Here is a 15999-nt window from a genome sequence, read left to right as displayed (position 1 = left end):
GGTGAGATTAAGTTTAACTTTTTGAAAAAAATATTTGTCCTACTCTCAAACCTCTTCCTATAGAAGAAAAGTTAAATTTTTTGCCATGCAAAAATTGCATGAAAATACTAGAATTTAAAACACACAAGATGATTTTCTTTTACAGAAGAGAAGAACGGGCAACATTCTCCTCCGAGAGAAAATATGTTTCTGCCTCTCTCTCTCTCTCTCTCTCTCTTTTACCCCCTGTGTGTGTGTGTTCGTGTGTCTGTGTGTTTTTTCTCTTTGTGTGTCTAAAGACACGTCATTATGTATTCCGAAACTACTGCTCTGCAAGTTCTGTCACTTCTTATTTTAGACATAATATGTATTTTAATTTTCTTATATCCCAATACGGTCATAATCCATTGCTGCCTAGTAACCTTTTATTATGATAATAACATGTGTAATCTTACATTTAACGTGTTTTTTAACATATGTGATTACAGTGTACCATTTAAATTTGTATTTTTCTTTATTTTTACGAAATTGATCTTCTCACTAGCCTATATTTTTTCATGTTGTACACAAGTGCACATTATAATTATTGTGTTTAATTGTAATATTGCGTATATGTCATCACTAGGAAGCGGAAGTTGATGATAGGTACATAACGTATAGAATGTCCTAAAATATGGTAAAAAATGACGTAAAAAATGCAAAAAATGACCATTAAATTTGTTAGTTTCAGGTTAAAAATTGAAGTGAAATGGAAATTAAACAAAATGCAATCTTGCTTTAAAAAGAAAAGGCACCAAATGATATAGCACATGCACATTCAATTAAAATATGCAATGAGGATTTTCAATGGAAACAACAGAATAGTTTCAAAACAATTTAATGAAAAGCTCGTAAATTGCAATCCTGCGAGATCTATATAGGCCTATGTACACCTTGGTGAAAAGACTCAAAATGAAAGAAGTGACAAAATATGACGAAACAATACACTGAATATTGCGAAAAATGACGGGAAAACGGCGAAAATCGGCGAAAATGACCTAAAACCTGAAAATTGGCAAAAAATGCAAAAAAATGCACTTTAAAATATCATGTCAGAGATGTCAGAAAAAAGATGACATTTCAACAACTTCCGCTCCCTAGTCATCACAAACTGCTGTATTAGGCATGTACGCTGTTTTTCAGCAGTCAAATCAAATAGCTAAATCAAATCAAATCAAATCTTTTTTCCAGTGTTATCCATGAATGTAAAAACAAACACTATTACTAAAAGTAAGCAAAATTCGTAAGCAGCGGTAGTGTCACAAAATAAGTCAAAACTTGTCCTGAACGACAAGGTTTAAACTACGAAAAGTTATGACCATATAATTAACACTCAAGTGGTTACATTCACAATGTAGATAACATATAGGTTATTTTTTTATCTTTCTGGTTATCACAGCGTACTACGACGCCAGGGGTCGCGGGTTCGAATCCTGGCCTGGCATGGGTTCTACATGTGATTGTGCCTTCATCAATTTCATCATATCATCACTCAATCTCATCGTCGTGATTAGCCAAAAAGTGGCAAAGTGACTCAAAATAACCTAATACAATCGACCAATCAATTTCTTTCTTTCTTTCCTAGAATGTAATTGAAGGCAGAAAATTCCTGAGTGTGGAGGTTGTTTCGGTATCATATTTTATTCAATGATTCTTTTTATTTTTCATTTTAGAAATTTATATATGACAACAGCAAGTACTACTTTTGGTTAAATATGCCATTTTGTTTATCTTCCCTTAAGTTTTAATTAATTCGGTGTGTGCATTTCTTCTTCTAATTGAAAGAACCAAATTAACATTTTTTTCAATGAAGATGCTAGTAAATTTCCCACCTATATAAAAAAATTATATTCAAGTAATTTGTGATTGGTAAGATCAGGGTTGTTAAAAGTCCATGAACCCATAAATTTTAATTGGGTTCCGCATATTGTTTCATTGAAAAAAGGTTCCTGGACCGTATTTAAATTCAGCCGGGAAAAAAGGGTTCCTGGACTGTATTTAAATTGATCTGGTATAGTGTTGCCCACGAGACGAGACGAGACGAGACTTTGGTCTGTCCCGTCCCGTCTCGTGAAAATGCTGTCTCGTCTCGTGTCTCGTCTCGAAAATATTCGTTTGTCCCGTCTCGTGTCCCGTCTCGAAGGGTTCTGTCTCGTCTCCTCTCGTCCCGTCTCGTTTTGTCCCGTCTCGTCTCGTAAAAGTGATCCGGAATATCATGCCAACAAAAGTCAAAAGTAGCAGAAACACGAAATATTTTTCCGGAAAGTGGGATAATGCTCCAAATATTTTACCCATTGCGTGGTGAGAATAAATAAGGTTCGTTAATCATGAGGACATCGCTCGACAGTTTTGGTGCCAATGAGACAGGAGAAAAAAGTCGTCTGCTGGGCAGCGAGGAGCGAATGGAAGCCAGAAGAGAGGAGCTTACGTAGACGTTGTTGCCACGTTGCGTATTTTAATTTGCTGACTGGCTTTGGCTTTCCCCAGCACGGAGTTCAGGCGGTCTTCAGCAGCAACACCGCTTGGTTTATGCTAGAAAAGCCAGCGATCAGCTACCGCGGGAAGCCGGACAGGTTGTAACAAACACGGTATAAGTGAGTGCTCTTTTTCATTACTGCTATACCTTTTGGAAGTCTTGAAATGTTTTCCAATAGACCTTCTTTCTTTCTGAATGTCGGAACTTCCGTGCACTATGAAAATGTACATTTTTTCTTTAAATTCTAAGCTTGGCGCTGGGGAGCAACAGAAAAGTTTTTAAATGTGTAGTACGAACACAAAAGACTATTTAAAATTTCAATATTTAGTATATTACAAATAGAAAACATTTATTGTTCTTAATATTGTTAAACATCTTCTATGACATAAGTTTCAACAAGTGTTTCTTTGTGATATTGTGCTGTTTCTTATGCTCAGCTTATGACGCACATACTTCTTTGTTTTCCCTTTAGCCTCTAAGTCCGGTACCACCACCGCTTGATCTAATTTATCCTTCGGCAGGCACGCATCTAGAAATATATGTCGGGGGAGGGTGTCTGAGCCAAGTGTTTCAGAAAAAATGATAATAATAACATTAACGACAACAATTAAGCAAATGTTTAAATTAATGCATTAATATAATTCATAGGTCTATTCACTTGAATATGTGAATTAATCAATTCTATTATTGTTATTGCATGACATGTTACAAAGATGGTAGAAGAATAGTAATATAACAGCACAAATATTAGCTAATATCTAGCTTACGTGTAGTTAAGATCGTCAAAATCTGCATAAAAAGAACTGTCCTGGCAAGAAAATTAATGTCAAAAAAGGTGATGAATTGAATATTTGCTGAATAACAAAAAAAGATGTTACATCCAGTTCCTGATTAATATTTTATGCTCATTATTATAAGTAGTAGCGTACATAAAACTTAATTGATACTGTCATTCAAAGCAGCATGATCCCAATAGAATCCTTGTATTCTAGTAAGTTAGGCAGGAATATGTAACCCTCGATTATGCTAAACAAATATATTTTTGTTTAGCTAGAGCAAGGCCCCAGGAGGATGCAAGAAGCCTTTCCTGCAAAAGTGTATGTTTTACGAAGCGAAGAAACGTGACAAAACCACCACGTATGGAAGGCAAACCTGCATTAATTTTATATCGCACGTTTACAGAGCCGTGCCTCCTGAAGTTATAAAAATCCCAACTTCAATGATTCTTTTAGACATGCTATAGTTGAAAAAAAATATGTTTAGATGCACCCAAAGTGCATCATTATCAGATTGTGCATATAACGTGTTATTGGAATCAACATATTTGTGTAAATTGGGTGCCTCCCCGATGGCGTAGTAATAACGTCGAGGTCTTGTAATGAAGGGTCCTCTCGTCGATACTCAATGGACGCACAAAGTGGATCGGATCGCACTTTAAACTGTAGGTCGGTTCGTGATTTAGCCTATTTGCGAATCAAGTGGACTTAAAAAAAAAAACATCAACCTTAAGAATATTAGAATAAACTAACTGATTCGTTTTAATAAAGACATTAATTCTTTTTTATTGGTAAGTTGCGTTGTCTCTAGTGGCCTATTTCAGTATTGAAAGACATTCATAATTTTATAATTCATCGTCTTTCTTGAGATGAAACTACTGATATAAATATTTAAGTTATAAGATAATAATATAAATGATGAAAATAATGCTTCTAAGAGTTTAATATTCTTGCAAAATAAACGTGACGTTGGAAGAAATGAATCTTCTTAAGTATTAGAAACAATGTGAGGCACTTAGTGAAGTGCAATTCTCCTGTAGGAGAATTCTGCTCTATGTGCTTTGGAGAACACATTGCGCACCTTTGGTACGTCCAGGACTTGACATTTCTTCTCAATGGCAAGAACAGCCAAATGAGGCAGTTTGCATCCAGCATCCAGTTTCGAGCAAGCCTTTTCAAAGAATTTAAGGACAACCATCTTCGTAACGCTGAAGAGTTTTGGGCAAAATTTGTGTTTCACCTTTCAGGGAAATGTTATCACAGGATAAAAAATCAGACAAAGGTTACAGTTATCTCATAATTCAAGAAATATTCTGACCCTGGCAATACTTACTCTTACTCTACCACTCCAACGTATGTCTGTGCTTCCCAATTACAGGCACCTATGGAGTTCGTGGGAAGAAGTTCTTCGATTTTGATATGTACGAGAAACAGCGAACCTGCATCTAATGATTGAAGAGTGGCAAATCCTAATAAGCGTTCTTTTACCTGCCCGCAATATGTTTTGAATCGAATTTTAAGTGTAATTTGCATTTTAAGGTTCACGTTCAATACATTTCCGAACAATATCCCCTCATTAGCTTCAAGAGTATCGAAGAAATCACCTTTGTTAAGGTTTGCCTCAGACTCATCATCTCGAAATTCAAGTCCCTGAATAGTAAGAAACCGCGATGAATCCACAACAACTGACATGGAGTGTCGGGTTTTCTTCGATCACCTTTGGTCCTGGGTTCGATACCCAGTGGAGGCACTTTAAACTATAAGTCCAGTCCCGATTAGCCTTACTGTGCATAAAGTGGACTTCAAACGCCAAATCAACCAACCAACCAAATCTTGAATCAACTTTGAATGTCTTTTAATAATTAGCGTTGTCACTAACGACCACGATTAGAATAATTTGCCCGTACTACAGATGATGTCTTGTGGTCCTGAAAATATTCGTGATGTTTTAAAATCATCCACATTCAACACTTTTTCCCAGTTCTTAAGACTGGTTAAAACTTAGGTTAATCTCGGCTATTACAGGACATAAATGAATGAGAAATCACCTATGCCCAGGTCGGCGCTCGAATCTTGGACGAAGCAAATTAATATTTGTTAATCAAGTTGGTAATATAAGCAGGAAAGTGATATCATGCAGAATACACCGCTTTGAAAAGGTGAAAATCGTCATACTCTTATAAATGAACTCTCTTATTATTCGATATTTAATTAACTTCAGTTGGGGGGTCCGGGTGGGGGGGCGAAGTGTCTGACATGGGGCGTCCCCCTGCCCCCTCTGGCGTCGTCACTGCTTCCAACCCTCTAATAACTTCGCTGCTGATAGCCTCACCTTCGAAATGGAAGCTTGTGTGTCGGCGAATAATACAAAGAACTCGTGTTCACTGTCCCTCTTTCATTCTAAGTCTGCCGTTTTCCTTTTCAGCTTTTCCTGTAAAACTTCCTGTCAGCAAGCAAACCAAATTACAGAATTTTTATTGCCCCTCCCTTGCATCAACTTTCATTCCTACTTTAGGCCTGGATTTATGGCACGTACCCGCTACTGCAGGTCAACCTCGCCCTATGTTTGGTGTTTGCCCCCTGAAGCAACGGTGTCCATTGTTCAAAGCGAAACCTTTGTCAGTGGGGAACGGCGAACAATAGTCTCGGAATACACCCTGGTGGTAAACAAGCTCCCGCCACCCTGACATTGCTGTCAGCTTCCCTCTGAAGTTCGATAAAACTACTTTGTGAAATGTGTTTAATAACGAGTGAAAATGTACAGTAGATACTACATGTATTTTGCTCATAAACTGGAAGGCTAAATTTAGAGAATAAAAAGAACAGCTACAACATTCCTTCATCTGATTTACAGAAAGGCTAATCGGGACTGGACCCACAGTTTAAAGTGGGGTTCAAATCACAATGTGCCTTCACCGGGTATCGAACCCGGGACCCCTTGATTACAAGGCGACGATGCTACCACTGTACCATCGGGGAATCCCTTCATAGAACAAAGTTTCCTTCTACGACGATTATACAGAACTTAGTGCACTTCCTTCATTTGAAATCTATTCTATATCAGCCTCAGTATTTCGTTATTACAATCCAAGGAATAGTATTCTCCTTAAATAAGAAATAAAGAAATAAAAAAAACATTGGAAATAATCTTCAAACGGACGTAAAAAAATCGAATCCAACCACCTGCAGAATGCCTGAGGGAAACAACAAGAATTTTCTCAACAAAGACATATCCGAAATTTCCATAACATTCTAATAATTTCGCAACCCGTGCAAATAATAATGTGGTAAAATCTTGTCGTGGTTCTCTGTAAACACTAAAATCACCAAATTACTTCTTTCCATATTTCCCGTATTTTCTCCTCCTCTTTAGCTCTCAGCTGTTCGGAGTGGGATAATGCAAGATTATTTGTCCCTAATTATGCCCTTCTCTTAGTCTTGCTAATATCTTGGACTCCTTAATAACTTTCCCAACAACTCCTCATCAATTTGTACTGCCATGTTTCCTACAATGCTTTTCCTACTTCCTAATAACAATCACTTCTGTACACCCTTTGATGTAAAAATTAAATAATAAAAATAAACCCTATCCGTCGGTCCGTTTATCTTTCCAACCTATAGAGCTGAGACTAATTTTACAAGATAAACCTCGGACGCAGACATTCCACGATTTTTTGGCCCCTCCTTCCACCTTCTCTACCTGCCCTTTTACTTGATGTTATTCAGAATTGTATTAGTATCTGGAGTATTATCGTAACATAAAGTTATTAAACTGGAATATTTTTTTTAAAAAAATGGGGAGTAACGCTGTGTTTCGAAAGAGTATTGAAAATAAGTTTAGGTATTCAATTCATTCATTACTCTCTCTAGAATAGTTTTCTTTTGACTTAATACACGCTTATGAACGTTTCTAATTGAAATACTTTATTCCAATCAAACAAGTATTTGCAACTGATTAAAAATTTTTCTTTTATTTTTTCGAGACATTCGAGACGAGACGAGACTTTTCAAAATCCGTCCCGTCTCGTCTCGTGTCTCATCTCGAAAACGAGACGAGAAAGGCATTCCGCCTCGTCCCGTCTCGAATTTCAAAAGGCTTGTCCCGTCTCGTGTCTCGTCTCGTTTTCAAGACGAGACACGAGACGAGACGGGACATGTCCCGTCCCGTGAGCAACACTAATCTGGTAAAAAGGGTTCCTGGACCGAATAGAAATACTTTGCAGATAAAAATATTCCTTACGGTCCAGAACCCATTTACGCTTGCTTGTTTTCTCTCATGGACCGGAATTGAATTTGTTTAAAATTCCTGGACCGCTAACAACCCTGGGTATGGACATTAAATTTTAAGTGCAATTCTTTCACGAATACTAATTTTCATTTGGGAAGTAAAATATGTTTGTGTAAAATAAGTGTGATAAATCATAATACCATGAAAAAGGAGTCAACGATACAATTGAATGAGGATATTAATGAATTTCCCCCGCTAAATCCTATGTCATCACCATGGTCAAATTTTAATTTGATATTTGGAAGGCAGGGATATTTTTTCTTTAGAATAATAATAGTACATATGGCAACACTATTTCAAGTTGCAGAGAGTGTGACCAATTGCTTTGGATGAATCTTGCTCGACTGAAAATGTTTTAAAAGAGGTGCTGATAAAATGTCTTTATTCAGTGCTCTCTTTTCCTACGCCTTCTGTATATAATTCGCGCGGACCGCACAGAGAACTGTGGTTCTGCCGAATAGGTTTTGTTGAAGTTTGTGTTTTCTCTCGCGGGCTTTGCTACATTATCTTGGAAACTATTGGGGCTACAATGATTACATCATACCTATTTATAGCTCTCGTTCTGCTCTACAAAATGAGACTATAGGATTTTATGTAGCTGCTCAAGAAGAGTGAAAATCATTTATTTTTATGTCCAATTTTTTTTAACAAAACATGAAATAAAAGGAAGGAAAAAGGTGCTGATACATGTGCTAAATGTGCTAATCTCACGAAAAGGTGCAACAAAGAGTGTTCATTTTACTTGATATCATGTCCTAAAATATATATATTTTTGAATAGGTGCTGCACCTTAAAATCCGTTCCCTAGTCATCAGCATGGACACAACTAGAGCCAGTAGCATGAAATAGGAAATTGCCAATAATAATTAAATAACACGTTATTAGTGAAAATTCAGTTCTGGTGCCTACATAGCGTCAAAATATTACACAAGCTAGTATCAAGATGAGAAAAAAAAACATAACTTCTCGATTTTTATTTCCTATCCTAAGTCAAAAGTGTACCCTAATTTCAGAATCACCCATTAACTTTACCGCATTGTGCACAACAAAATGAAAGAGTCGCATTGTTAGTTAGGCCGGGATTGAGCACACTACCAGTTACGTACTAACACAGATAAAGACAGGGTAATGGCTTCGAGTGCTGCCTCGCAGCGCCTCTCTACGTATTATTCCGGAACTTCTTGCGAGGGGCCGTTCCCAGTGGGAGATCCGTGCACCTGTTTTCCTACCTTAGATGAAGATCTGCTTATATGTCTTTATCTGTGGTACTAACTTAAACCTTATCTGTACATTGAAAAAAATCGGTCCTGAGAGTCAATACGAGTATATCAACTTTGGTTATAAGAACAAAGGACTTACCTCCATGTTGCAGAGACGAGGTCCCTGGATCTGTGGTAGACCCATACTGGTAACTGGATGGGGTGTACCCTACAGATAAACCCAAAGGGTTGAAGGCATTGACTTGATGCGAGCCTACTTGCTTTCTCCAACGGGCACGTCTATTGCTGAACCAGACCTGTAAAAAAAATGTGACTTCACATTGATCTTGTTTTCAATATTTTGTTGAAGTGTCCCTTATCTCGTTGCTAAGCACAGGAGAAGTCGATGTTTTTTGCTTCGTTGTTGATATATTGAGATTCTGAGAGAACCAGAGTTTCTTGTCTAAGTTGTTCTAAGTCCATTTTACTGGTATGCACAATAGGCTGATCGGGACTGGACCTACAGTTTACTGTACACTTCCCGGCAATAAAAATGGGACACCTAGATCCTGAAACTCAAAGGGATGGTAGTAGTTGCCATTGAAATTTGCTATTAAAAGCCACTTATCGCCGTACAGTTAGGCAACACACATAGCACCTGTCAGGGGAAGGTGTCCCATTTTTATTGACGGTGACTGTACGTGCCGCAACAGGATATGGAATCGGGAACCAATTATATATTATACCTAAATTACTTGCTTGCATTGACACACGTCTTTCGTAACCACAAGCAAAAAAATTAACATCCTTTACTATAATTTGAGAACTATCGTAACGCAATGCTAATACTGCGTTGGAATCTAACTAGAGACCTTTAGATTGTATTGGGTGGTGTAATTATTCATCATTCATCTCTCAGGCTGTGTCCGAAAGGTGCAAGACCGTACTTGAAGCGAGCATCCTTCGAGTATGGTCTTGGACTGCGGTCTTGAAGTCGTGGACTGGAAGTGAAAGTCTTTCGAATTGCACTTCGACTGCAGCGCCAAATACGATCAGGATATAAAACTTAGTACTCGTTGTTTTCCCCACGTTTTAAACACTTGTTTTTCACCATAGAAATCACATAGCATTTTCAAATGTTCCTACACATATATTTCTACACATTATAAGAACTTTAAAACAACGTGCTGGCCCATAACGTATATTTAACTTGTGTTGCTAGCTTTCTGCCTCCGTGATTTTAAACAAATGAACAACGAGTGTGGAAATCACGTGACCTAGTCAGCTCCCGTCTGTACTGCAAGCTGTGTACTTGCGTACTTCTGTTCTTGGCGCTTTCGAACTGTAGTAGGTGACGTCACTTCCGCTAAGACCATCAGATGGTAATTATTCGCTTGGCCTAAATGTGATATATGCAAGAGATATTCAAAGTTATGGCAAAAGAACTTACAAATTGGATTTCTGTACTCCCATGACTGAACCGATATGGATTTGCCTAGAAAAGGATATTATTTGCCTCACAATTAGATGAAGGTTATTTCCACACTTGTCCTCTCAATTGTCACATGTCTGACCTCCCTGTTAGAATTCACTCTGTTCACTCACCATTGTCCAATAATCGACCTCCCCCCACTTTCCATTCTCTCTCACCATCCGCGACCTTTACTCTATCCTCGCCAACTGCCCTCGCTCCTTCTCGATTCCAAGACTCATTCCATACCCGTCTCTCAAGTCAATAACCTAACGTTTGCCTAATTGCTTATTCCGCATTCCTTTCTCTGTTCCCTGCTATGCTAAGAACAGGGGCGCCGACTTGTCAAAATTATTGGGGGCTCTGATCACTGAAATAAATTAATGAATGACTCCCTCCCTCCCTTTTTTAAGTTTTGGCCTCAGTGTTCGGGATCTCGTAAAAGCCCTCAAAAATATTAAAATTTTCAATTACTGTTCAAATGCAAAATGTCAATTGTTCACGGATGGATATATCACAAGTTTCGCCAACAATAATAGCAAAATATTCCCGACTTTTAATATCTGCTACCACGAAGCGCAAGACGGATCTCCCTAATACATATATGAATGATCTCGTTCTGAATGTCATGTGAGAGCCATTTGTAGCCAGAACGTCCATCCACTCTCCTAGTTCATGCACATCTTCTTTTGAAACTTTTTTTTTTAGTAAAAATATTAACAATACTCATAATTATATACATAGTATATAGTAATAATTCATGTGTTTTGCTGTCTCTGGTCATAGCCCCCCTCCCCAAAGTTGATGGTTTAGCGGTCTCAGCCCCCAAAGTTGATGGTGTAAAACATTTGAAATGTGTATTTAAAGTTAAGTTCATGTTGCACAATTCAGAGTAAACTTTACAAGAGAAGCAAAATAATACATTAGATCCTCTTAAGCAAAATTATTTAGGGGTCTCTGTCACCACATCGTTAACATTGGGGGAAGCTCGACCCCCTCCCCCACCCAAGCCCCATGGAGTCGGCGCCTATGGCTAAGAATGACAGAAGACTTGCCCCTTCTACCCAATACCTTGGGTACGATACGCTATATACAATTTATTTTTTTGTCGACCAAAGTAGCGGAGTGGTTATCGCAGCGCGTTACAACGCCAAGGGGGTCCCGGGTTCGAATCCCGGCCTGGGCATGGGTGTAATCATTCATCTTCATCTTTGCGATTAGCCAAAAGTGAGAGAAAAGCGAAATAAAATAAACCTAATCAATCAATCATGTTTTTTTATTATTTATTTAACCCAATGAGAGCTTTTGGATTGAGACAAGAAGCCAAACAAGCTGTTACAACGTCTGCACTTCTTATAAACACACGCACTCTATTCCGATAATCTCAGGAGCAAGCGAACGAAAACAAGTGAGAGGGAAAAACACGACTGCGGCTAGCAGCCGTTTGCAGCAGCGCGCGTTGCTTTCCTTCTCCTGTACTCATGTAATTCGAACTTGCAGTCCGACAGACTGCCACAGCAGCTCTTATTTGGAACTGCACTGTTGGTCCAGCAACCCGCTGGGCTGAACCTTTAGCTGACTCGAGGGCAGATCTTTTCAAATATTCCTCTCATTGCGAAAAACCGCTATTATATCCTAAAATCATGAAAATTGATAGACTTACGTAATCATGAAACTATATTGAGAATATGTTGACAACGGCGAAAGTAAACCAGATGATGATTCACGTGAAAGTTCTATGAGAAATTCTAAGCAGATGTAATTTTCAAGATTTTGGAATATCATAACGGTTTTTTGAAAGGAGGGGAAAATTCGAAAAATCTGCCCTCTGGTCATGTAAAAGTACAGCTGAGTCTTAATGCTAATGTTTGTTTATTTTCTTTTATTTCATTTATGTAATTCTAAGTTGGATTTTGTTTTTAAGAAATGTACACTAAATAAATTAATCCAAAAGATAGGGGAAACTTCAGTGACGGCGCCAGTCTGAAATAAGTGTGGGGGCTACAGATTTCGGAGTCAAATTCTCGGGGGGCAGAGGCGTGGCGTGCATGTAGCCGGTGTTGCCGCAGGTAACAGCAAAATGTAAAAGTTGTTTCAATAAAATGACAACAATACGTTAATGAACACCGTTGCCGTCGAGTAGATATTGCATAGGACATTTTTTTTGCAGCCTACAGGACCGAAGAGGGAGGCCGTTCCGCTACCCTGAAGAGGCAACAAGGGAGAAGAGGGCGCCAATGCAAGGAAAGAGCGGGGAAGGACTTTGGTGTATTATTCAAGGGGCCCTGTTGCCATTCAGACCTACCGGAGCAGCCAGTGTTGCCACATCGGATTGGCAGAAAAGGGCTAAATCCCTCCTAAAATAGGAATACCATTTCTGTGAAGCAACTAGAGGTAGACTACAGAGCCAAGGCTGGATTGAACTACAACTGAGACCAGTTAAGTAATAGACGAAAATATAGTTCCTTGGTGCGATTCGTGATTTGGAAAAAACCTTGCTCCAAAATACTAAGTTGGCAACAGCAGTACGTACAGCTGGGCGCTTCCCTTCCACAAAGGAGCGGAGTTCTGTCGTCTGCTGAGTGCTCACCACACAAACGTCAAACTGACCCGAGAAAAGTGTGGATCTTCTTCTTCCCCTTCGAACCTCATTGCAAAGAAACAGAGACGGATGAAGAATTGACACGGGTCTACCACTATTGTGGTAACTGTCTCATGAGTGGTAGTTCTTTCTAGGAGTGTTTGTGGCTAAATCACTGTGCTGATTGCAAAACAAGAACGAAATGAACAAATATCTATCTCAAAGACATGTTTTCTTTACTGGGGGGGGGGGGGTGATAACGTGTAGCAGGCATAATTGTCGTACTGATAGCCGTTAACACTTTTCAAAAAGTCACGCCACGCCACTGTCGGGGGGCTAACTTAAACCGGTTGAAAGGTATTTACGTAAAACTTTTCTACAGTATATTTTTACCAGTGACATATTTTACAGTTAGATCCATAGATAAATCACTGCATTTTGTTCCATCACACACAAAAGTACTTTTAGGCACGGATTTTTCATGTCAAGTAAAATGCAATAATTCTATTGTTGTCTCTTCCAAAGACATTTTTGAGTGAAATAATATCACAGACTTACTAATTACTATTCATATAAACAGTTCAAAATACGTCATAAAAACTAGGGATAAACGTATAAATATAAATATAAGTATAACACTATTTCTATGTAAAGAGTTTGAAAACTTTTTCTTTTTGCTAAAATGAGAAAATGAACCACATCAAGAAATACAATAAGATACATATATTTTCATGAGCAGCTACAACCTTGTTTAAATCCAAATATTTTGCAAGCCCTTTCTCAAAGAGGAAATAGATAGAGCACTCAACCTCTCTTTACCAGTTCGATTATGAAGATACGCGTAACACCTGATTTGCTGCAAACAGTCGTTGATGGGGGTATGCACATTTCAATAATACAAAGCTTGTAAAGTTCGTAAAAGGCAGTTTTTAATCTTTCAACCATTGCAAGGAGGTGCTCAAAGGTCTTTACAATTAGTTCCTTTCTATCTCATAATGTGCCATAACTCTAAATTGTCCAAATCACAACAGGGAGCGGTGAAAGATTGTAGTTTTTCGTGCATCAGAAAAGTGGCACTAACTTAATAAAGTAAGCATGAAATAAACAACACCACTCTTGAATATAAAATGTGTTAATGATAGAGGAGAAGGTCTAAATATGGGCGAAGGTTTAAATATGGGTTTTGGAGTTATCAGTGCTCCCGAGTGCTGCAGCCTGGCAGAGGCTATTGGAACTGGTTATCTGTGAAGGACAAAGGTTGCGGCGCCAATTCGCAAGTGAAAGTGGTGGTTAGTTTCGGCCTTGGACGCTGTTATAGAATTGCGACCTCCGAAAACTTCTTGCAGGTATGTTTTAACTCAGCGCTTTCTGAATTCTCATCTGCTTTGTATAGGTTATGATATTAGCGGTACATAAAACAAATGTGGGCTTTTATAATGCCATGATTTGTTTGCGAAATATGTACCACAGAGAGCGAAAATAAATTGAAGAAGAAAAATTGCGTGATGGTCTAAATATGGGCTATGACATGAGGTCTAATGTTGAGATCACATTTTCAACAAATATGTGGATGTTTTTCTTAATTTCGATTTTTTCCCATTCCGCGTGATTTTCAAAACAACAGATCATTCATAAATATGAATTTTATAATGTTTTAGCGATAAATGACTTTTTTAAAAAAATTAATTGCTTTTTGTGATATTACTACTAGTAATAGACCACAATTTTGAAATACATAATTTTTACCATTTTTTTGGAAATTGCTTTTAAGTATATATTTCATAGATATGCATTTTAAAGGCAGGTTCTTGATATATTAATTTTTTCCTCCGAAAATGACAACATAGAAAGGGGGGGGCACATATTTAGATATTTTCCTCTAATATTTATTAATTTAACTTGCTATGTACCTGTACCCGAGCCTCTGTAAGTTTGCTTCTTTGTGCCAGCTCTTCCCTCGTGTAGACGTCCGGATACTGCGTCCTCTCAAAGGCCTTCTCCAGTTCTTCCAGTTGCTCAGCCGTGAAGGTGGTCCTGGACCTTCTCTGCTTTCTCTTCAGGGGAATTCCTGGCTCGGATTCTGTGTCGGAGTCATCTGGTTCAACACCTGGAAAGTGAACGCATTTACTGTTCTGATTGATTGATCGATTTGGTGTTTTAAGTCCACTTTATGCACAGTAAGGCTAATCGGGACTGGACCTACAGTTTAAAGTGGGATCCGAACCACTATGTGCCTCCACCGGGTATCGAACCCGGGACCCCTTGATTACAAGGCGACGACGACACCACTGCGCCATCGGGGAGGACAGAATTACTGTTCTGGAAGCGGTGTGACCTGCGGGTCTCAATTGCAAGCTGGGACGCGTCAAGAATCTGAGCGATGCTCGTTGAGCAGGCAGATCAGTTACTTCACGCTCTTTGCTCATTGATCAAAATATCAGTGCTTTTGAATAATCTGTGATCAATTTTGCTGCGTCGAATGAACAAAATTTCAGTTTGAAAAGTTGTTAATTATGAAAATAGTTGATGTGGGCATACAAAACTGTCGAAATTTTTATTTCCACACCCTTGCACAACTTTCCAAAACTACGGAGTGTTTTTGGAATAAAGAACATTTTCATTTTAATACAGTTACAAAAAATTGGAATATTACATTACCTTCTGTTGCTTGAACTCCTCTGTAATTACACTATATCGCAAGCCGTTCATCATAAATATTTCCTCATTGGCCTCCAACCCGCGCATTTTCTCTTTCCAGTCAACTTGTGAATGCGGTTTCATTTCTTGCTCTCGGATTGGCTGTTGGAAAATTACGGTGCTGTGATTATGAGAATATCTTGTTTGCGCTGTACGTTAGGTTAGGTTAGATTAGATTAGAAAGCACGAAATTTGCGCTAAAAAATAGGAAATAAGACATTCTCACAATCACAGCACTGTAACTTTCCAACAGCCAATCAGAGAGCAAGAAATGAAACAGCATTCACAAGTTGACTGGAAAAACAAAATTCGCAGCCCGCCCGCCATCCTCACACTGATTTCCTCTTCTTTCTCATTGCCTCACGAGATCGAAGCACAAAAATGCTATATTCTGTGGATCAAACCTGTGGCGAACAAGGTTCAAGTTCGCTCAGCGATCAAGTGAGAAGCGCTCACCGAGCAACGCTTATTTGGCCGTCAAGTAGCTGAGCGT

At 38.5% G+C, this 15999-nt stretch overlaps 1 protein-coding gene across 1 annotated transcript in view; it reads right to left on the bottom strand.

Annotated features, from left to right (window-relative positions):
• Positions 1–15999, bottom strand: part of LOC145996325 (protein gooseberry-like) — an 84643-nt gene that overhangs the window by 4538 nt on the left and 64106 nt on the right. The window contains exons 4-5 of the mRNA XM_083132756.1: positions 14720–14916; positions 8918–9074 (exon numbers count right to left, since the gene is read on the bottom strand). Coding sequence (XP_082988882.1) covers positions 8918–9074; positions 14720–14916 — 354 coding nt within the window. The remainder of the gene's footprint in view (positions 1–8917; positions 9075–14719; positions 14917–15999) is intronic.

This window comes from Lepisma saccharinum, chromosome 12 (assembly GCF_977018435.1).
Source record: "Lepisma saccharinum chromosome 12, izLepSacc3.1, whole genome shotgun sequence".
In the NCBI taxonomy this organism is placed as follows: Eukaryota; Metazoa; Arthropoda; class Insecta; order Zygentoma; family Lepismatidae; genus Lepisma; species Lepisma saccharinum.
This window is presented reverse-complemented; position numbering and strand designations above follow the sequence as displayed.